The following is a 23,639-nucleotide window of genomic DNA, read 5'->3' as shown; positions in this document are numbered from 1 at the left end:
GAGGACAGGTTTTAGTCCCTGCGAGTTAGTACATGGAAAAATTTGAGAACGCCTCAAATGATCGTGTACGAAAACTGGCTAGAGGAAGAAAGTTCAGACCCCACTGTGGTCGAGTACGTTCAAGAATAAATAAACAGATTGAAGAAGTGTCAGGAGCTGGCTGTAGAGAGGATGAAAGAGTGTCAGAGTAAAAGGAAACTCTGGTATGATCGCAACACTGTTACGAAAAGGTTCAAGGTCGGAAACCTCGTGCTCGTTTTAGCCAAGTCTAAGCCACACAAAATGGCTGTAAACTGGATAAGGCCAGGTAAAGTAATGTGCGATTTCCGAAACCAATTACATGGTAGAGATTTCAGGTAAGCGTAGCAGTGACACCATTTATCATTATTATTTATCATGTAAATTTGATGAAACCTTATCATCAGCTCTCCGAGTTTTTGAATCTTGTGATGGAGGAGGTCATGGAAGATATTGAGGGAGAAGTGGATATTCCTTTTTCCTTGGCTGATCCAACTCAGGTAGATTTGAGAAAACGGTTAATTGCTGTAAATGATTTTTGTAATATTTTTTAATTATATTTTTGTAGATTTAAATTTGTTTGCATTGTGTGTTTTATTTTCAAAATTATTAGAATCAAATGTTTTATGTTAAGTATTAGCATTTTGTAAAATTTGAGGAATGTACCGGGTGGCCATAATTAAACTGACAGTGCTCATAGTGTTCTGTAGCGCGATCTATTTGTGAGAATGACGCCACATTTTGTAGGAAGATTAAACAAGACGGGAGACGAAGGATTCTGCGAAAAAAAAAATTAGTTCCAAAAGTCACCGCTAGGGAAATATTTGGAGCTGTGTAATAGAAAATAGAGTGTTAACAAATGCAAATTAATACGGAATAAAATTACCTTTTATTATGGATATGCCTTACAGTACAGTATGGAAAATCTTAGGAAAGATTATCAACTTCTATCCGTACAAGATTAGCTGAATACAGGAGTTACTGTACCCCGACCATAATAAGCGATTGACTTTTGCTCTCACCTATCTTGCGAGAATGGAGGTGGATGATGCTTGGCCGTCGAAATCTTATGGGGAGACGAGGCCCACTTTTACCTGAATGGAACAGTGAATACCCAGAACTGCCGAATTTGGGATGACACATCACCACATGCAGTCACAGCAATTCCCTTACATTCACCAAAGGTAACTGTTTGGTGTGGGTTCACAGCGGAATTTATCGTAGGTTCATTCTTCTATGAGAACATTACCCCGACAGGACCGGAAACCTGTTCTGTTACTGGAGAGAAATATCGCTACATGTTGAACAGCTTTGTCATTCCGGCACTTCAGCAAAGACAATGCCTGGGGGAAATCATTTTCATGCAAGATGGAGCCCCTCCACACATTGCAGTACGGGTGCAACAAATGCTACGACAGAAATTCACAACAGAGAAAGTCATTAGCCGCTACTTTCCAACTGCATGGCCACCTGATCTTACTCCATGTGACTTCTGGTTATGGGGTTACCTTAAGTCCAAGGTCTATCAAGGAATAGTCCAGGACCTGGCTGTTGTGCATACTGTGCACAGAATGCAATATGTGGTCCATAACAACAGCAGTCCCATTGAAACTCATTTAAATGAAAAATAAAAGATAATTTCCGTATTGATTTGCTTATGTTAACACTATTTTCTACAACACAGCACCAAATATTCCCCTAGTGGTGACTTTTGGAACTATTTTTTTTTTTTCGCGGAATCCTTCATCCCCAGTCTTGTTTAATCTTCCTACAAAATGTGGCGTCATTCTCGCAAATAGATCGCGCTACAGAACACTGTGAGCACTGTCAGTTTAATTATGGCCACCCGTTACTTTGCATTCTGATGCAGATGAGAGGAATGTATTTTTGTTGCATTCTTGTTTTTATGTTTATTTGTCTCAAGATGAGGTTATCTAGAAATAAGTGCAAGGTAATGTAACTGGCTTTTCTATTATCACTTAAATGGTTACCACTTGTGTTTTGAAAGCAGTGAAAAGTATTTAAAATTTTTCCTTCCATAGTCTAGGAAAAATTCTTTTATGAGGGGAGGAGTTGTGATAAGTTTGCATAAAGGAAGAAGAAACTGAAGCTTAATATGGACAAGGATGTCTCGAGAGCATAAGATGAATATTATTATTATTTAACTTCCGAATACGTTTTCAATAGTTGTTAAGCTGAATTAACTGTTTTAAAAATAATATTAATATATTGGCATTGTTTCAAACGCAAGCTCGAGAGCCATGTATTGCTCTTGCACGTAAAATGTAGAGATATTTGAATTTGTTTCAAAAAGAAAAGGACGATAGGTTTTTCTCTTGTTGATGGTATGCAGTCTTTGATTTTGGGCATTCGATAAAATTTTCATACGGTGTTCCATCATTTGAGTTTTCACTGAAGTTCAACACCACACTGTTGAAGCATTAACACCATACCACAGCAGTTTTCATCCTCAGCTCCAAAAGTTACTTCTCTGTTTTACCTAGCTACATCATTAAAACAGAAAAAAAAAGGGGGGGAACAATCTGAAGAACATTAATTTAAATAATCTGACAGGATTCAACAGCAGTGAGTGAAAGTTATACGACAAGCAACTTGTAACGCATGTTTACCAAAAGATGCAAAGTATGATAAAGGCTTCAGAAATCTTATTCTTCAAAATTTTGTACAGTACAAAGTCCGTAATCCGGACTCATCGGGACTTCGGCGATTCCAGATTAGATCATCAATTTAAATCTGGTAAAATGGCATGCAGAAATTATACAATTAAAAATATGAAACGGTAATTTATTAAATAAAGAGCAATTATGATCTAAAGGGTTCAAATTTTACAAAAAAAGTTTAATATTAATTTGTTTACTTTATTAAACATTTGTTTCAACACGCGCATAAGTAAAGCATTCTTTACGAGCATGCGTAATGTATACGCATTCTCTACGCACATGCGTAAAGTTTGTGGCTTTGAGGTCCAGATTATAGATCATTCCGGATAATGGACATCCGGATTACAGACTTTGTACTGTATACCATTTACTAACACTGATTGATATGTAAATGTATAATACTTATAACAAATAACTAATAAATTCATAAAGAAATATAGTTAATAATAGAACAATTACATAAAAATGATCATTTATAATAAGATCTGTTGAATATATATACAATGTTTCCATATGATAGATAACTTTTCTATCCTCCTAAGCAGGAAAAAATAATCTTCAACATAAAAGAATTTATAATGTCAAACCTTGTTTATAAAGTAATGAAACCATTTAAAGTGTTTTTATCTCTGAAACAAAATGTACCAATAAACTATTTGCTTTCAATGTTTTATACTGTGAAGAAATAAGCCGCAAAATATTAGTTTTTAAATCAAATCAGTTTTAAAATATTCCTCTCAAACAGAAAAAAACATATGCCAGATGAAACTAAAAATTTTATTTTATCCGATTCTGCATAAAATCTAAATCCGAAACAAAATATATACTTTTAGAATAAACAAAATATGTACTTTAAAAATGACAATTTAGAAGAATTCGGAAAAGCTAGTACTTACATCACTTGTTACTGGATCCGGGCCATAATGAAACTCTCTGTGCAATTTCCCAGAAAATAAGTCTAATACAAATTCTTTTAATTTTCCAGGTAAACTAAAATTAAACAATCTTAATTTATTATCAACAACTGGTATACATGCAATAAAACACCTATATACGATTGAAAAACATTACCCTACTGTAACATTAATGAAACCAGCAAAAGAGTTTTTTTCTATTACATTTCATTTTACTTCTTTCCAAAATGCATTTGAAATGCAATAATTTCACTGCTTACACCTTCATTTTATTTAGTTTTCTTTCCTTGATTTTGGTCAGGTTTTATCAATAACTGGATTGAACTTATTTTCCTGGCTAAAACTACTTAGTTCAATCTAGTTATTCACAAAATCTAGCAGTAACTTCATTAGGAAGTAAAAAATTATGAAGCACTAAAAACAATACACACACAACATACATTTCACATGGAACATTAAATATAAAAATATAAAACTTACTTTATGTCCTCAAATTTTGGAAAAAGATACATATGCCGGAAGCTATCAATTGCCACCAGTGGTAAATCCTTTTGCGTCTTTCCCAAGTGATGTAAAGGATGAGCAAACTTCACACCATCAGCAATTAGAAAATTAACCAATGCTAGTAAAAAATGCCAGGAATTAAATAGTATAATAATATTTTTTACCATTGAGATTTAAAATAAAGAGTCATTACAGTAAGTATAGTACAACACCAATTATCCGAATCTCTGATTATCCAAATCACTTTCACAGTTAAAGGAAAAAAAAAAAAAATCAAGATGGAAACATAGTGTTGGAGAATCAATGATTTCAGACATTGAAAGGGGCAAACCTACACTTTTAAATTTTGTGTCACTGCTTGAAAATGAAGATGAAAGTTTGTCAAGAAAATCAATGCAGCAACAAACAAAAATTTAGAAGGTGTCGTTTTCAAGTGGTTTTTGCAACAATGTTCTATGGGAAACCGAATTTTGAGTCTGATTATTCGTGAAAAAGCCAAGACCTTAGCTCAGAAGCTTGGTTGTTCATCCTTTAAAGCAAGTAATGGCTGGCTAAGAAATTTTAGGTGCAGGCACTGTGTCCGTCAAACAGCTTACTTTGCCCGAGATGTTCATCAAGCAAAGACTTTCAGCACGTGTAAGTACTGTGCAGTACGCTATATAACGTGTACACAGAAATGTAGCCTTTTCATTTTAATTAAAACCTTTTTCTTTTTTCTTTAAAAATAGTTTTTTCTCCCATTTTCAACACACAGTACATACTGTAATTAAGTGTGTATGTAGACATTTTCTACGAAAAAAAAAAAAAAATCAAATTACCCGAATAATAGTCCCAATTGATTCCGATAACTGGAGTTCTACTGTATATTTTTTGGCTTTAATGCACCCTACGGCAGTTATTAATATCTATAGCCAGCACTTCTTTATTACACACAACATCTAAAAGAAGGCAGTAACTAGAAAGGCCACTGTGTTTTCTCTAGTTGGTTTTTATAAATGTTTTTGAAAAACTCAAAGGAAACTTTTTCAAGGTGTATGTTTTCACAATTTTCAAATTCTTGTTAATACCATGCATCCCCCAAATAACACCTAATCTGAAAGTCAACTCTGGAATAATTTTTCAGGATGCTCATAATGTAAGACCTATCTCAAAAATAAATCTCGGTTAAGATCATCAGTCACACAGACCCCTAACTTATTGTCAAATGACCAATTGGTGTGCAGACACAACACGTATGCAACTGATAATAAATGGATATAACTGATTAATTAGAATCTTCACAATTCAATACACTGCATTGTTTTAATGACTGTATTTTGTAATGAACATTTTCTGAATTTTTAGTCTAATTTTTTATTACTTTTGTGTAGTCCAACATTCTCAGTACATGAAGGAATCATGGATACCCAAGGCAAAAATCTTATAGATCAAAGTAAAATAATTTTGTTCATACAAGGATATGGGCAATACTAAAAAACTGCTAATCTGAGTGTGGATCAAGTCAGTAACCATTATTATTATTATTATTAGTTTGAAGACATTGTTGCTGAATGGATTATCAACAGAAATGCAATAATTTTGTTGTTAATTCAAGTGATACTGAAGCATTTGTACTTGCAGTTGACACCCAAGTTAGATGCATCTCCAGAAATATTCAAAGTATCAGATCTTTGGATAGATACTTCCCTTCAAAATATGAAATCTCTATGAAACTTCACAATATTTTTCAAGCTAGAAGTCTATGACATTATTAACTGTCCATTTGCATTTAAAACTTTCCTCAATATCTGCTCTCCAACATAAATGGTATGGTTAAAACTGCAGTGTTTGTGGCTTAAGATCTCAAAATGATAATTGAACTAAGGGGTACCTTATTGATGCACTGATTATGAAAGTCAGTGCAGGATTTATGTATAAGCTATATCTTAAGGGCCCCCAAAAATTTAAATATAGTATTCAAATACAGTATAACAGACTTATAATGAGCTCCATATCTCAAATAGCTTAGGGCCTTATCAAGTACATATAGCTTTGATGAAAGTACATGTGTTACCCATATTTTAGCAATTTATATGGCTGGAAAGAAAGCTCTATCACTAAATCTGCTGCAAAGACAAGAAAGGTGACTAATTGTGTTTAGACATTTATGCTTTTGAGTCAATCAATGAACATTTTGGCTAGATATCATTAACTACACTGGGAAAAAAAAAAAAAATGGAGTAAAATTGGTAAAGAAACTATGAAGTCTAACCTGCAAAACATCATAACTTGAGTAAAGAATTCATGGAACAAAACTCGCTGAAAGCTGTGTTTTCAACAGCATTATGAGCCGCTACACAGACAAGGTGCTCATTTACGGAAAGCTCTGTTGCTAGACATGAGGGATTAGGAACAATGGTTACAGGAAGATTTTTTTTAAAAAATAGAAGTTGCAAGAAATTCAAGCCTGAATTCAAATTTTGAAACTTTGTGAGAAATACTCCAGAAGATGACGATTATACTCCAATAAATATAAATTTTTGTACATGACTATATGATTAAATGTAGATTCTTGCACATAAACGTATTAATAAATGGAGATTGTTGGTAAATTTTTTTGAATGCCCAGAAAATCACTATACATGAGATCATTTCAGTAAATTCCACTTATTACCGGGAAATGTTTCCCTTACTCCCAAGAGATGCGATGAAAAGCTCACAGAGTTGGCAGCTATGGATTAACAACCTTGAATGCAAAATTTTACACAAATTTCATAAATTCTAAACTTGCTACATTTTAGAAGCAAGTTTCCAAGATTTGAACAAAAGTTTTGAATTAAAGACTTATCATTATTCAACATTATTCCAAAATAAAATATACTAAAGTTCTGTGATACTTTATAAAATAAATTTGGAATTTCAATTAACACTGTCAATAAAGCTTATTGATATGTGGTTGTAATGGCTTAAAAATTACACGAATTTTAACATGATTTATATTTAAAACAGTTAAAAATAAGAAATGAACACTTTAAAGAGGATTCTGCAAAAAATTAAATATAAAATTTTATGTCCTTTTTTTTAATAAAAAAGTACAAAGTCAAATACTTACTTCTGTCATCAAGCAATTGATTTTGGACTTCTCTGGTAAAGATTTTAGGACTTTCTGTATCATCTGGATGATGGAACAATATTAAAAACGGTAAACCTTCTTCTGTAAGTTCCTAATAACAAAATAAAGAAAACAAATACCTTGGTTTGGTATAATTAATAAATTAAGGAAAATTATTTTCTTCTTACTTTCATTTAGTAATGTAGAGTAATTCAGAATGATTCATTCCGTCCCTCACTTTGTGAGGGCTTTATGCGATTCCCATATTTACACTAAGTCATATTCGTTGTGCTTACATGAATGATATTCAGTGCATGAACATAAGTGATATTCAATGCATAGTTACTTTATTCAAACATGACAAAGCTTGTGAGGACAGTCTCCTAAATGAAGAGATGCGTTCGCAGGATTTCTAAGAGGAACCGAGTCACATTTTAAGGAAGAACCTAAAATACACATGCAGCTTGCCCTGCGCTAGGATTCGAACATGGATCAAACTAGTAGACGTCATTCTGCTCACCAAACAGTAGGCCACATATGTATACATATTAATTAAATGCATATCATCTTAGATCAATTAATCCAATCAATCTCTTTCAACTTAAAAAAAAGATTTTAAACAAAAATGTGAAAAAAATAAGCATTTTTAAAGCATAAATAAACTCTTATGTCTTACTATCTCAATAACAGACGCTAGTCACTTACACATTCACCCCATGATGAGCTCACTTATACATTCACCACATGAGCCATAACTGAGAATATAGTCCAAGATACAACCATAAGGTATAAACTAAAATGAAACTGACAAATAGCAGGACAAATCCAACTGTCTATTACAGGGGTTCTCAAACTTTTTGCTCCAAGCACCAAGCTCAAGGAATTTCATTGTTAACACAAATATTTGCATTTTTATCTTTACAGAAAATAAATATTGTCAAAAAAATGCTTTAACTATCCAAAATAACTTGGAGCAAACCATACCTTCAAATTTACATAACAAACTTTTTCAAATACTTATTTAATATTTCTAGTAGAATATGAATGCCATATCATGATCACACTCTGCAAATGATAGCTTCAGGCACTGAAATATATATGACCTTAACTTCTTTCCTTGAACTACCTCTTTATTAATGATTACTACATTTGCCTCAAGTTTAAATCTAATACAATACATAAATAAGAATTTAATGAACAATGAAAAGCCTCCGATACATAAACAAAGGAATCTATATTTATTAACATGGACTTTTCCATGAAAATAGATGATTCTATGTTCTCATTTTGTCTGCACTTCGGCAAATACTCTGCAAGTTTTCACCTTCGGAATGATTTCTTTCTGAAATGTCTATGTTTGATTCTTCTCCAGCAGAATTAATCAACAGTTCGCATATTTCTGGAGTTATTAAACAAGGCCCATTTAGCTTATTAGTCACTGCAATTAATGTATCCACAAAATTAAATAAATTACTTCCACTAAATAAATTTCTTCCACGATTCACATAATAAATAGGCACACGGCAAACTTTTGCTTCAATCAGCTGTCTGAAATCAGGGGTAGCAAGATTTTACTTCTTTCTCTGGCTTCTAATTCAGAAATGAGCGATGAATATAACATCGTTATCTGCATTCCAGAGTCCAAGATAGCTTCAATTTTGAGTTACTAAACACATCTACTTTTTGCAATGTTTGTACTATACGTCTTCAAATTCGGGTCACAGATGTGATGAGTATACTTTAGAAACAATGGCTTCTTCTTTTGATGTTTTATTTGAATTTCTAGTAATTTGGGGATTGCCTTTTCCCTTCTTTACTGCAATTTCATTCTTTCTTCTTTTATCTCGGCAATCTCTTGCAATGTATTGATATCCTCCGCAAATATATCATTTTCTTCTCTCGTTTCTCCTTGTGCGCTTTCCTTCTTGTTTTAAGCATTCTCTTCACGTGCAGTGGAATATATTTATTTTGTGTACATGATGCTTCCAGGAATCACGGTGATAATTTAATTTCATTTTGGACTTCGTCGAAAAATTTTCCTTTCACTGTGCAAAAGATATTACATTCTTTAGCTAATTCTTGCAGCTTCAACCATTTAGTTCCTTAGCCTATTGCCACATATGCAGCTGTTTCTCCATCTAAAGCTTGAAATAATTAACTCCTTGAGTATTTCGAAATTGTTTAATTCTTTTGATTTACAGTAATAATCCTATGTAGCTGTTAGTTCTGAAGCAAACTGGATATGTGTTTCGCCGGAATAACCTTTAGTTCTAAAATTTTCTAAGCAGGCTTGAGGAGTAGGTCCATATTCCTTCAGAATAAAAGTTTTAACTTTTTCATAATTTTGGATATCTTCATTTTTTATATAAATGAGAACATCTAAAGCTTTTCTCCAATTAGCTTCAAAAATATTATAAATTTGAATTCTTTTGGAACTTTCTTGTGCTTAAATGCTCTTTCGATAGAATTGAAAAATATATTCCATGCTTCAGCTTTCTTCGGTACTGGCATCGTCAATGTTTCGACTCCTTTCATCAGCTTATCGAGGGAAATTTCAGTTTCTCAACCTGCATTTGGGATTGAAGGTGTTTAACTTCTACTTCCTTCCTTTTGAGTTGCTCAAATCTTTGCTAGTTCTATTTAGTGTTCTCTTTCTGTTCTCAATCTCTCTTCTTCTATTTGTATTCTTTCGATTTCTTCTTTTCTTCTCCATTGCAGTAATCAAAATTTCTTTCACAAAATCAGTATTTTCAATATATTCTCTGCTACTCTGGAGTTTGTGTTTCAGTTCTGCCATCTTCATATCTGTAGTTGCTTCTTCGCCAATTTCCAATAAAACAGTCAGCAAATCTTTTTTCTTCATGCTTTTGAACATTTTCTTTTCTTTAAAAAAAAACTTTTCAAACTTCAGAATTAAATAATTCTCAGGCTTTTACTGTCATTCAGAAATGCAAACTTCTTTTATATGCTAGGCACTACTTTCGTTTCCAACGCTTTTGTTCTTGTTATGCACAGCATGTTGTAATGCTTCATGGCTAAGAAGGCACCATTTGACAAGACAAAACATTTATTAAGATAACATTAAGGCATAATTTTACTCGGAGCAGTACATCACTCTTACAATATGCAATAATCGAGCAGCTCCCTCTTCTGCAGTGAACCTTCAACTTTCTCTAAATAGAGCAGCCTTTTTGGTAGAAGAGGCAAAACATGCTTAGTTGATCGCCAAACAGTCGTCACATACTACAAGATGCACCCTTACATGCATCTGTCTTCTCACAACTGGAAATGGAATCTTCCAGCACGACAAAGCCCCATGTCACAAAGCTTTAACTGTGTTGGAGTGGTTCAAGTAGCATGAGGATGGATTCCAATTAGTGTCCTGGTCACCTAACTTGCTGGATCTTACCCGAATAGGGCATGTTTGGGATGTCACACAGCGGCAGCTCAGAGTTCAAACACCACCGTTTCGGAATACTTCAACTTCGCGTGACCACTGTTTAAGACATTTACTACAACCTGTCTCCAGTCATCTACCAAGAACCTGTGGCATCTATGGCAAGGCAAGTTGTAACTGTTTTGCAGGCCAAAGGTTGCACAGCACGTTAAGTAGGTGGTCATAATGTTTTGGTCCTTCAGTGTAGTTGCTTGTTTTAAATTACCTTTGGATAATAATGTAATATGTGATCTACTTTCAGCTACAGATTTCTGAGGTAGTGCCATTAAAACACTATTTTAAATTAAAATGTACAATAAAATGCCAGAAAAACAAATGATTAAAACAACAAATTTTAATGTTGTCATCCAAAAGTAGTGCATCACATACTACCCAGTTAACTACATTAGAATTTGCCTTTGGATGCTTAAAAAAAGTTTTAATAGAATAAAAATGATTTTTTATGTAACAAATTCCTTAACATGCAGAAAATTTATTAGAAATTAAAAATTTAGATAGTTAAATTATTAATAGAAATTCGAGAAATAATGAAAAATCTAAAAAATTCTTTATGTTATTAAATTTTAGAGAATACTGAGGATAATAATAATAAGCATTACATTAATAATAAACATTACATACCTCAGCATTTTCAAAAGTTATTTCTCTTACTAATGGTATACATCTGTTAGTTGTCCACGCACTCAGCTCATCATAGCTAAGCAGCGCACCAAGATATTCTTCATCATTTATTCCAATCTGATTTCAGAATAAATTATAAATATTAGAGAATATAAGCAGTATTTAGAAAATATACATATTTTTACATATGGCAATACATTTCAAAATATTTTAAATAAAACAAAATAATTTATATATTATTTTATATTATATATTATTAATATAACAAAATAATTTAATTATTTTGTTATATTAATAATATATTATATATTATTAATATAACAAAATAATTTAACTACCAAACTTTTTTTGAAGAAATCAAAAACAAATTCAAAGAAAAAAAGCAATTACTTTTGATTTTGCTGGATTAAAAATGACTTTTGCTTTTTGATCAGGTCTAAGATGTGCTGTTCCAAGTTGGCTGTGAGAAAAATAATGATGTTAGACAAAAACAATATTTAAAAATTAAGACATAAAATTTCCAGTATTTTTTATGCTTAACCTTCTGAATGAAGGTTAAGCATAAAAAATATGCTGCTTTCCAAAAATTAGAGATAAGTGAGAGTAAATTTGACACAAATGGAAAAATTCTCCTTCAGCTGACTAAAAACATGAAAGTAGGCAATTCTGTCAAACAAATTCAAGATAAAAAATTGACTTTGCAGGATTAAAAGCAAAGTGATTTTTGTTTACTGTTCAGGTCTTGTTTAAATCTGGTAAGATGACATGCAGAAGTTATACAATTAAAAATATGAAATCGTAATTTATGAAATAAAGAGCAATCGTAATATCTAAAGGGTATCAAAATTTAAAAAAAAAAAAATAAAAAAAAAAAAAAAACCCTTAATATTTATTTGTTTACTTTATTAAACATTTCTTTCAATGCGTGCATGCGTAAAGCATACATTATGCATAGTCGAAATTAGAAAATTGCAACCAGAAAACTATTTTATGCGTATTCGTGATATTTATAATGACGAGGAAATTGATTTAAATCATATCGGAGTACATGGAGATGAAACACTACATTTAGTAAAGAATTATAAGCCAGATAAAATAAAAACATCTGCCCTGAAGATGAGAATAGTGCTGACAGATCAACTTCCAGTTCATTGCATGCCGTGACGTTATATAAATGACAGCAAACATCCTTGAACCAAGAGTAACCGAAAGTATATTAATTAGCTGTTTAATCAAATGTCGATGAGATTCATTGAAGCTCTTGCTTAAATCAGCAGAAATGCGGTTCATAATATTTTAATAGGGATATTGCTAAACAAAAGATTTGTTATCCCTGAAAAATGTACTAGTGCAACATTATAAAGATTTAATTCAGAACCATAGATGAGAATTATGATATTTGCTTAAAAACTAGTCACCATGTCAAAACATATTTCTAGTAATAGAAATCATTAAGCAGATACAGCACAAAGTCTTTAATCCGGACGCCATAATCCAGAATGATCTATAATCCGGACCTCAAAGCTACAAACTTTCTGCGCATGCATAAACGCATAATGCATTTACACATGCACATAATACATTTACGCATGCGCATTTAAAGTATAATGGATGGTATAGGCTAGGTAAAATTATCTAATTATCTATTTCAGTTAATGTTGCAGATTGCGTTGTTCCTTAATCTTCTAATTGCTTATTATTTTTTGCAAACTGTTAAAGCAATTTTATAAAAAGTAAGCTTGAACTTTTGATGTCAAAAAGAGTTTCTGATTCTGGAGCTGCAAAAGCATCTACAAAGCGAAGGCATGTTTCGATGTACCGCTTCCGATAGTGAAGAAAGTGACAGAGAGGTTACTGAAAATGAAAAAATTTCGATTGACAAATTAGTTGGTATTCTCAACACAGTAATTATAGGACTTGAACAGCAGAACTTTGTAACTGAACAAGAAATTATGTCTGTTTATAGAATTAAAGAGAAAGTATTAGCACATAAAACGAAGCAACTTAAACAACTTACACTGAAAAAAATGTTTAATAAAGTAAACAAATAAATATTAAGCTTTTTTTTTTTTGTAAATTTTGATACCCTTTAGATCATAATTGCTCTTTATTTCATAAATTACGGTTTCATATTTTTAATTTCTGCATGCCATCTTACGAGATTTAAACTGATGATCTATAATCCAGAAAAACCAATAATCTGGAATCGCCAAAGTCCCGACGAGTCCGGATTAAAGACTTGACTGTATTTATGTTTATGGCCGTTTACAACTTTCCATCTAAGAAAAATATGACAATGTCCAAGAAATCATTTTTCAGCAAGATGGTGCTTTTTTCATAGAGTTAAATGAGCAAATATTTTGTTTTTTACTTCTTCCTGATTACTTATATTGCACACTTATTATATGCTAATTGTTTAACTGTTTTAGGTGCACAGTTACCTCAAGCAGAATAAAATAACTGTATTACCCTGGCCTTCAGAATAGCCCAGACTTAATCCAACTGAGAATTGTTTGTCAAAATAAGGAAGGAAGACTGGTGAAAAGAAATCCCAATCCAAAAAACAATTGCAGGAGATGTTAATGAATATTTGGTATTTTTAATTTAAGTATTTTTAATTTAATTAATGAATATTTGTATGTTAATGAATATTTGGTATGATTTAGAAGCTGATTACACACAGAATATGATCCAGTCTGTGCCAGATGTGCAGTCATCATTAAGGGAGATCCAATGAAATACAGTACAAAGTCCGAAATCTGGACATCCACTATCCGGAATGATCTAAAATCTGGACCTCAAAACCATTTTTCTTGTAGGCTTTATGCACGCACATTTGACACCTTTTATGTTGACATTACGCTTGGCGATGATTACATATTTAAGTTAAATGCGCTAAAAAATGTTGGCGAGGAAAACTTTAACAAAAAATTTTTATATACTAAAAATAGATTTTTTAATGATACTCATAGGCCAAATGACTACATTTAATGCAATTTGAATTTAAGAATAACTAATTTGTTATTCACATAAACCCAGAACCAGCGCCAGGGCTCCTATGGCAGCACAGAGCGGCAGAATTTAGGACCGACAGAGACTGCATCAGACAGTAAGATATCTAGCGTCGGCCCTTAATAAGGCTTAAGTATATGTGAGAATTTATTTATTCAGAACTCCGATAAGTCTTAAGTATGAGCAAGAAATAGACATAAGTATAATAAATAACTAAACTAATAAAATTCATGCTTAATTGTCTCAGTACGAGATAGAAGCAAGATAAAATTTAACGGAACAACTTGACGTTAGTCGACAAGCTCATGATTGTTTAGGCATAGCCAAATATGTATAGTGAAGGATAGCTAAATTTGATGATGATAGCTGCTAATTTTAAAGGTTTTCGGAATCACAAAACAAAGGTGAAATTTTCCAATTAACGGATTTTGTAAAGAAATGTGGAGAAGCAGTAATAAATGAAGATGATATAAAAGAAGGTTTTCATTGTGATGACAATGCTTCTTAATCCTCAATCAATTAATGAATGGCAAAATCTGTAGTATGGTTCTAGATCCAGAAGAAAGTGACAGAGAAGTTACTGAAAACGAAAAACTTTCGATTGACAAGTTAGTCAGAATGCAGTTACAGGACTTCAACAATGTAACTAAATAAGAGATTATGTCTGTCTACAGAATTAAAGAGAAAGTATTAGCACAAAAAATTAAACAACTTAAATTGAAAGAAATGTGTAATAAGGTAAATAAATATTAAGCTTTTTTTTTTTTTTTTTGGTAAATTTTGTTACCCTTTATATCATAAATAATTCATTATTTCATAAATCACGATTTCATATTTTTAATTTTATAATTTCTACATGTCATCTTACTAGATTTAAACTGATGATCCAATATCTGGAAAAATCCGGAATCGGCGAAGTCCCAACAAGTTCGGATTTCGGACTTTGTACTGTACTAAAAATATATAGGTTTGATTTTTCTGACACTTAATCCATACATATATATTATATACATTATTGTGTCTTCCACTGAAATTATTTATGTATTTTTCTTGAGAAACAGCCTACTTACTCAAAAGTGATCCAATAATTTTTCTCTCTCGCTTACATACAGAGTTGTGACGAATTAAGTATTCTTTAAAAATGAATACATTATTTGTTATTCGATGTGCTCATTTCAATACAAAAACACTGTGTTAAAATGGTCTCTGTATCAAATTTATGTTACTTAATATCTCTGATGCTGCAACATTTTTAAACACAACGGATAGCTAGCCGAAAAAGCTAATTATTTGCAGGAGATGCAATAATTTTTTCATCACCAAGTTTTATTGCAATTCTATTTAATTTTTCATACTAACTTGAGAAATCAAACAATTTCCTTATTATTATCTTTTATCAATAAAAATTTTAATCCTTAAGATTTGAATTGAGTAATGAGAGTATTTAAATGAATTAGTTATCATATTAGTCAATTAATAGTAAAATAGGCTCAGTTGTCATCTATTCAAACCTGAAAATTTAGATTAATAATGAAATTTGATAATAGGATATAATGGATTATGGCAAAGCACACAATAACTATTTGCCAAAGGGAAGGGATTCCTTCATGGAGGCCTTTCTGAAGCTAACTGGCTCATATTCAGCTTGTTTACTGGGATTTAAACTTGGGTTCAAACACCAATGATCAGCAGTTTTATTCTAAATCGCTGTGTCATGATCTGATGAGCATCATACATGCAGACTTTAGCTGAAAGGCGCATGTTTTCACCTCTCTCCCACATGACACTGAATCAAGATGACAAGAGAATGTCACGATAAGGCTTAAATAAATTATGCTGTCAGTCAGCAGAAATATTACATTATTTACTTTATGTAAATTATATATGTTTATTCTATTAATGTTTCACTAAAGGGTTTGCTTTATACTGCTTATTTATACTTTATACACATCACGTGACATCTGCATTAAATATGTCAATAACCCACCTAACAATAGAAGCATCACAGTAGTGTCAGGAAAAAAGTGATTTACTTATAAATGTATTACTTGTGTTTGAATCGGATTACGAATATCCTGGTGAAGTGAAAGTGATTCATCAGAAAAGGTAAAAAATATTTTATTCAATTTATTTTGTTGAAAACTGAAGTATTTTAACTGTTGACTTTGTGATTCATAGACAGCAATCGGTTGCAAAAAACCTCTACGACCGTTTGCATCAATCATTTATAATATGCCATCTCTACAGTGAATAACATTCGCAGTAATGCTCTCAATGATCGATTATTTGAGCAGCTGTGCAAGGACAACGATGAAGAATTCAGTCGCTTGCTTCTACACACTGAGGTTTGTTGGCTCTCGAAAAGTGCCTTCATCAATACATTCTGGAACCTTTTCGACTCTGTGCTTGAGTTCCTCGAAGAGAAAAATGTACCTCTGAAAGACAAATTACTACAATTTAAGATTGACGTAGCTTACATGACCGATTTATTCTCAAAATTTACTGGAATGAATTTGCAACTTCCAGGCGAAGAGCTCAATTTGATCTGCCTTCCTAAAAAAAATTGCTTTTTGGAAGCAGAATTTCGGTCACAACGAGTTCAGCCACTTTCCAATCTTGTCTGATTTGCATAGAGCAACAAAATCCCATTCGATGAAACATGTTTACTGTTAACACCTTTAATCTTTGCACAAGGACGTTTCTCGGCATTTTGAAGATATTTTGTCCTTGAAAGTCCCTCAATGGGTATATTTAAACAACAGAGGTTCTGCTTCAGGCAGAACTGATCAAACTTTCAACTAACGAAACTTTGAAAGCAGCTTCCAGAATGGCGATTGTCTCACAGAATTTTGGCTTCAAAATAACATGACTCGCTTCTACCCAGGATTGTGGACTATCGCCAAAAAATTTTTAATTGCTTACTTTTCCTACCTTGTCGAGCAAGGAATCAGTGCTGTGACTAATCTAATTACAAAAAAGAGAAATCAACTCCAAATCGTGGAAAGAGGGATCTTGCGCCTTCATCTCTCTAAAAACATCGAACCGAATGTACAGACACTGGCTCTGAACCATCAAGCACAAACATCCCACTGATCATACTTTGATTGTTTTATTGATATTACTCTTTTAGTGTATTTTTTTCTGTTATTTTGTAATTATTTAGTTAAGAATAAATAATATTTAAACATAAAACATCGCTTAAGCAATTTTTTTTTTGGTATTAGTCATTTCAATGTTGACGAAAATGAATAACTACTTTTCAGGCAAAACTATAGTTAAATCAAACAAATTTGGTGTGTAAGTCTACTGAAAAAAAATTACTTAAAATTTTTGCCTTTTATAATTCAGAAACCCTCCTTTTCCATACCCTAAACTACAGGATTTTCACAAAGGGGGGCATTGAAAAATTTTTCGATCCTTAGGGGGTGGCAGCTTTGAAAATGTTGAGAATCTCTGCTTTAGATGAAGTTCCTAGTATGGAAGTCACATGTTCTAACAAACCATTCCAGATTATTAATATGGATATCATCGGACCTGTGAAACGAAGCTGTCAAGGTAACAATGTTCTGTGTGCTATTGGCTAATGTACGACATTGGAAGAATTTGAATGCAAAATCAACATGTGATGCATTGCTGCAGATCTTTACATACACTGGAATCCCTCAGATTATTGTGTCAGGCTGAGAAACTAACTTTACTGCATTACTGATTAAAGAGTTTCTGAAAAGCCTGGATCTTCACCAAGAATATTACACTTTACCATCCAAGTTCAAATGGCCTCGAAAAGAAAGATTTAATGTTGTTTTGAAGGGAATGATACATCATACAACTAGAGAATTTTTGCAGGATTGGGAGAAACACCTACCATACTACTTTGGGCGTACCGAGAAGTTCCTAATGACATGACTGGTGTTCCGGATGCTTTATGGAAGACATTTTAATGGCCCATTATCTATAAAAAAAAATGCCATGGACTGATGAAACCCCTATTCCTCATGGACAAAACTAAGCTCAGTGACTGACTACCTGAATGACTTGAAGCTAGAAAAAATTATTGAATACACAGGACTTACAGCTGTTGGCAAGCAATAAGCTTATTCACTCTACCATAATTAGAAGCCTCATCATAAAGAACTTAAGGAAGACGTCAAAGTTATAGTCTTAATTTCTGATTGTGAAAACAAAGTTTATGCAAGATGGACTGCTGTGATCATCATAAAGCAGACTAATTATAATTATGTAGTACAATTGCCAGATAACACTTCAAAGCACATTCGCGCAAACAAGATACGAAATTTCAAGATCGCTGTGAATAATGTTCGCATGATTTATGATGAAGACACTGATTTCAGAGAAGTTGGAAACATTCCCAGAGTTTTTCTACTGAAAGCTGAATTCTATTCTGATGAAGAGTTTTGGTTTTTGCATCTTGAACAAAGCAACAGAAACAAACTTGTGGAAATTTTAAGAAAGCATCCCAATCTAACATCTGATATTCCAAAAATCGACAATATCAGAGAACATAACATCAAACTAAAACCTGAAAATGTACCAAAGAAGCAGAAGCTGTACCAGACATCCGAAATTCTAAAAAATGAAGTTAATGGACAAACTAATGAGTTATTACAGCTAGGACTAATTGTTGAAACAAAAAGAATATGTGCATACAGTAATTTGTGCGTCAAAAAGATGGTCTGCAAGATTATGTGTGGACTATCATTATCTGAACTCAAAAACTTAAACTGATATCTTTCCAATAAAAAATGCTACAGGCCTAATTTACCAAGTGTCTAAGTCCAGCTGCATCACTTTGATTAATCTTGTTAAATGATGACAAAACCCTGAGTGTCACTACTTGACTTCTTTTGTGACACACTGAGGATAATACACTTTGGTAGTTTTACCCTTTGGGTGAAGAAATGATGCCATAACTTTCCACAAGACTATGAACAAACTTATCACCAAACAAAGAAAATGTTGAGTTTTATATTAACGATGTGACTTAACAACATGATTATATTTCCCGATGATTGAAATATGACTGAAAGACAACAGCTTTTGAAACAGTATGAACATTTTAACAATTTCATTTGAATATTTTTTTAAGAGCTAAAATGCTACACTTTGAAGTTTATGTAATACTATGTAATAAGATTCATACTTACGTAAAGTTTGGTAATGAATAATATTTAATGTTAATGAGTGATTTGTATTATTTTGTTTATGTGCTTAAGATAATTCTGAAGCTTTAGGTTTACATTAACTGAATGTTACATCTTTTAATAATTAAAATTTTTCATTGATGTTGAAATAATTTTAATTGAAATTACTAAAAATTGATAAAAATTCCCTTTTTTGTTTTTGTTGTTTTAAGAAATGTTTGCACGTGGATTTGAGAGGTCATTAACACAATCAAATCTTTTAGGAGGGAGGTGTAATGATCTGATGAACACCACACATATGCACTTTAGCTGAACAGCACATACTTTCGCCTTTCATCACGACATCGTGCCAAAATTATAAAAGAAAAATGTGATAATAAGGCTTAGCCTGTGTATAGCAATGTGAGCTATCTAAAACCTTCATCCATTTTGATAGTTGGAAAATGTTCATTGATCTAATCCAAAAATTATGCTTTAATTCAAAACATTTATCTACTATCTATTAATGGCATGACACTGCTCAATAACGCTAATTACAATGCCAATGAATAGGACATCAGCATAAAATTTATATTTTCGTAAGCTTCAAATGTAACTTAAAAATCAATTGGCAGTTTAATAGATTTTTAGAGTTTGAAACAATATGTCAGACTGAATCAGCATTAATGAGGATACAGTGTTCGTAGCCACATTTTAGTTAAAAAAATAAGCACCTATAAGCACTTTTCAAGCACCTTTTAAGGAAAAACGAAGCACCTAATTACATTATACACAACTGCATAACTTTAAAAGAAAAATTAGACTTATAATTTAAAATATGAGCAATGCAATATTTATTAAGAGAATGAGCATTACCTCAACCATGGAAAACAATCAACCTTTTTGGTACTATTCGGTTTCGAGGGCCATAAAAAATTGCCAATGCTGCCAAAAATAATTGCGGCAAGAAAGGCAGTATAATGGTAAATAACTATCTAAGACTGATGTTTTAATTTAAATGAAAGGTTAATTTCATATAATACTTTTTTATTATTATAATTTACATGAAAAAAGCTAAACATGACTGAGTGGGGGCGCGTTTGCTAGATTTGGAGTTTTTGTGCATACATTTTCGTAGCAATTTTGTTAAGGCCCTCAAAACAGAATAGTACCACTTTTTTTTTTTTTTTTTTTAATTTTAAATGACAGTTCAATTTACAGAATTATTTTCAATGAGAGAAAAAAAAACTATGCAGAACTAAACTATATTACAAGATTTAATGATGAAATTTCAGTTCAAAATATAGAAAATAAATAATAATAAGCCATATTAATTGTATTCGTTTGGCACCTGATAATAAATACAATCTCTTTTTCCACTCATATTAATATTTAAATAATTTAACTTAAATTAAAATTCTGAACATTTTCTAAATTTTCATTACATAACAGTTTTCCCTTAACATATATTCCAAGCAAAGTAATTTAAGTAAAAAAGAGGCACATTTCTGAAATGAGAAGACGGGAAATTGCTTCATGCAGTCATCCTTTAACAGTAAAAGCTTAACTAACCCGCACACTGAGAAATTGCCGAATATTCTGGATAGTAACTGGAAAAAGAGGAGTGGGGGAGATTGTACCCGTTCTTTAGATTTCTCGGCTAAATAAATGATTTTGACATTTCGATATGTGCATCATATAAAAATAGACCAACGGAACTGAGAAATATTCTGCTTAGAAAGCACAGTAAAACTCTTTTAAGTATTCATAAACAAATCTCAGACATCAAAATTAATTATCTCTGCAAAATCCCGCAAACGTTATTGAGCAATACGTGCGGCATAATTCTTCCACATGTGATATTATGCAATCGGAATCAACAGCTGCCGGTATTCAGAGAATAAAGAACTAAATAAAGGAAAAGAAAGAGACTTACTAATCTGGGGTGCTTCTGATTCTAATTTTGAACACACTGCGTTGAATTTCCGGAATAGAATCAATCTTAGCTTGGGTTGGGTAGACAGCAAAAATTTTATTCCTATTCAATCCAGATTGGACAGTGACAAAAAAAAAAAAAAAAAAAAAAAAAAAAAAAAAAAAAAAAAAAAAAGTCTGCTGCTTCAATATTAGAGATTTTGTGGAGAAAGGGCTTTTATTTAAGCCATTCCGAATATTATTCCTTAGAAATCTATTCTGTGTAAAAACACACCCCTTTTTGGAAGTTTATACTTCAGCAGTCACTATATTATTATAAATATTCATGCATATACTCATAATATAAGCATAACGATCATAATAAACACGAATATGAACTGACTCCGCGGAACGAGAATGCAAATTATTAAAATCTTGATAGAAATTCAAACGTGTGTAATATTTGGGTGGGAGGAAAAGAATACCGAATGTACCGTAATTTTCTATCGTTTTCGCAATTCTTTAACCAATAGAACGACGTGCACCTGTCTGTACTCTCGCACCTGTCTGTACCATAGGTTACGTTAATGCAGAGAAAGGGGGGAAAAGCAATTTTCGGGAGTATGATTCACTATCTGACGCTGCATATAAGGAAGAAAAGTTGTAGATTTAGTTTTGGCTTTGGTACGGGGAAAAAATGAGCATTCATTAAAAAAAGCACTAAAAGCAAAAAATAAGCACCCCCCCAAAAAAAGGGGGGCTTTAAAGAAAAAATAAGAACCTATAAGGGCCTTTATATTTTATTTTCAAATATAAGGACTAATAAGCACTTGTAAGGACCGCTACGAACTCTGGGATAGTATAAGGCAGGGCTTTAAAAGCAGTTTGAAATATCAGTGCTTTCCGGTTAATGGGGTGCTGGTCCCCGGACTTGGTTGCCTGTTTATATCCTATCATGAATAGCTGTGCAATACTTAATGCATCCAATGCATGATGCCGAATTGGTGCGATTCTCCGAATTTTTAAGGGTAAACAAATCACATTCTCTCGTAGCAGTCTATTTGTGCTTAAAAAAAAAAAAAAAAAAAAAAAAAAAAAAAATCAGGAAATGGCACAAATTCACCATTGTGCCCAGCTTGTGCCACTATTCACTCAGATTTTCAAAGCCAATGTTTATGTCTGGTGTTAATTACAGCTCTATTAGCATAAAAGTACCAAAATATCTACATGCAAAATAAGTTGAAATCTGACATTTTTTTTTTTTTTTTTTTTTTTATACACGGCACAAACATAAATTACTTTTATAAATATCTATCAATTTTTTTATATCTTACCCTTTGACAATGAAAAATTGACAATCATCTCTTAAATCCATGGCTACTTTCAAAAATATTTCATAGATGGGAGATGCTTTGTCTGGGATGTAAATGATTGTTTTTCTCTTATTCATCTGAAAAAATTAACAATTAGAAAAATATACCAAAAAAAAAAAAAAAAAAAAAAAAAAAAAAAGCCAGGACTTTAAATAATACTCCTACGAAGTGATAATTTTATTGACTACAGCAAGTCCACAAATTATAAAGCTAGTAATCCTCTAGAATCACCATTGAAAATAAAATATTTTATAACAGTAAATGATTCATTAGGACATCAAAATTATCTTCATATATATCTAATCAATAAGTAAATATATCATTACTACTGTAGAAGCATTAAATACACAGTAATAAATATATCACTATTACTGTAGGGATCTATTTAAGTATTTATTTTTATTACTACTGTAGCGATATATACAGTCAAAAGTCGTTAATTTGGACACCCATAATCCGGAATGATCTATAATCCGGACCTCAAAGCTAAAAACTTTCTGTGCATGCGCTGCGTTGACACATGCGCATAGGCGTTTACGCATGCACGTAAGACCTTTACGACTGCGCATAATGCGTGTGCGCAAGTGCAGAATACGTTTTCGCGTGCGCGTTTAATGTATAACGGATGGTATAAGCTAAAATTATCTATTTCAGCTAATGTTGATGATTGCGTTCTTCCTTAATCTTCGAACTGGATCCGGCTTATTACTTTTTTCAGACTGTAAGAGCAATTTTATAAAAGTAAACTTGAACTTTCGATTATGTCAAATAGAATTTCCGATGCTGGAGCTCTACAAAACGAAAGTATGTTTCAATGTCCATCAAACAAAAAGTGGAAGTGCTGTATGCAAAAAATGGATAAAGACATGAAAAAAGTGACAGAAAGGTTAGTGAAAACGAAAAAATTTCAATT

At 32.1% G+C, this 23,639-nt stretch overlaps 1 protein-coding gene across 1 annotated transcript in view; it reads right to left on the bottom strand.

Annotated features, from left to right (window-relative positions):
* The window catches only part of ERp44 (Endoplasmic reticulum protein 44), a 72,542-nt gene that overhangs the window by 19,031 nt on the left and 29,872 nt on the right, over nt 1-23,639 (bottom strand). Inside the window, exons 6-11 of the mRNA XM_085810670.1 lie at nt 22,688-22,803; nt 11,677-11,746; nt 11,287-11,403; nt 7,209-7,320; nt 4,094-4,235; nt 3,596-3,689 (exon numbers count right to left, since the gene is read on the bottom strand). Coding sequence (XP_085666796.1) covers nt 3,596-3,689; nt 4,094-4,235; nt 7,209-7,320; nt 11,287-11,403; nt 11,677-11,746; nt 22,688-22,803 — 651 coding nt within the window. The remainder of the gene's footprint in view (nt 1-3,595; nt 3,690-4,093; nt 4,236-7,208; nt 7,321-11,286; nt 11,404-11,676; nt 11,747-22,687; nt 22,804-23,639) is intronic.

This window comes from Stegodyphus dumicola, chromosome 2 (genome assembly GCF_044657685.1).
Source record: "Stegodyphus dumicola isolate Sdum_Otavi_A_Nest chromosome 2, ASM4465768v1".
NCBI lineage: Eukaryota > Metazoa > Arthropoda > Arachnida > Araneae > Eresidae > Stegodyphus > Stegodyphus dumicola.
This window is presented reverse-complemented; position numbering and strand designations above follow the sequence as displayed.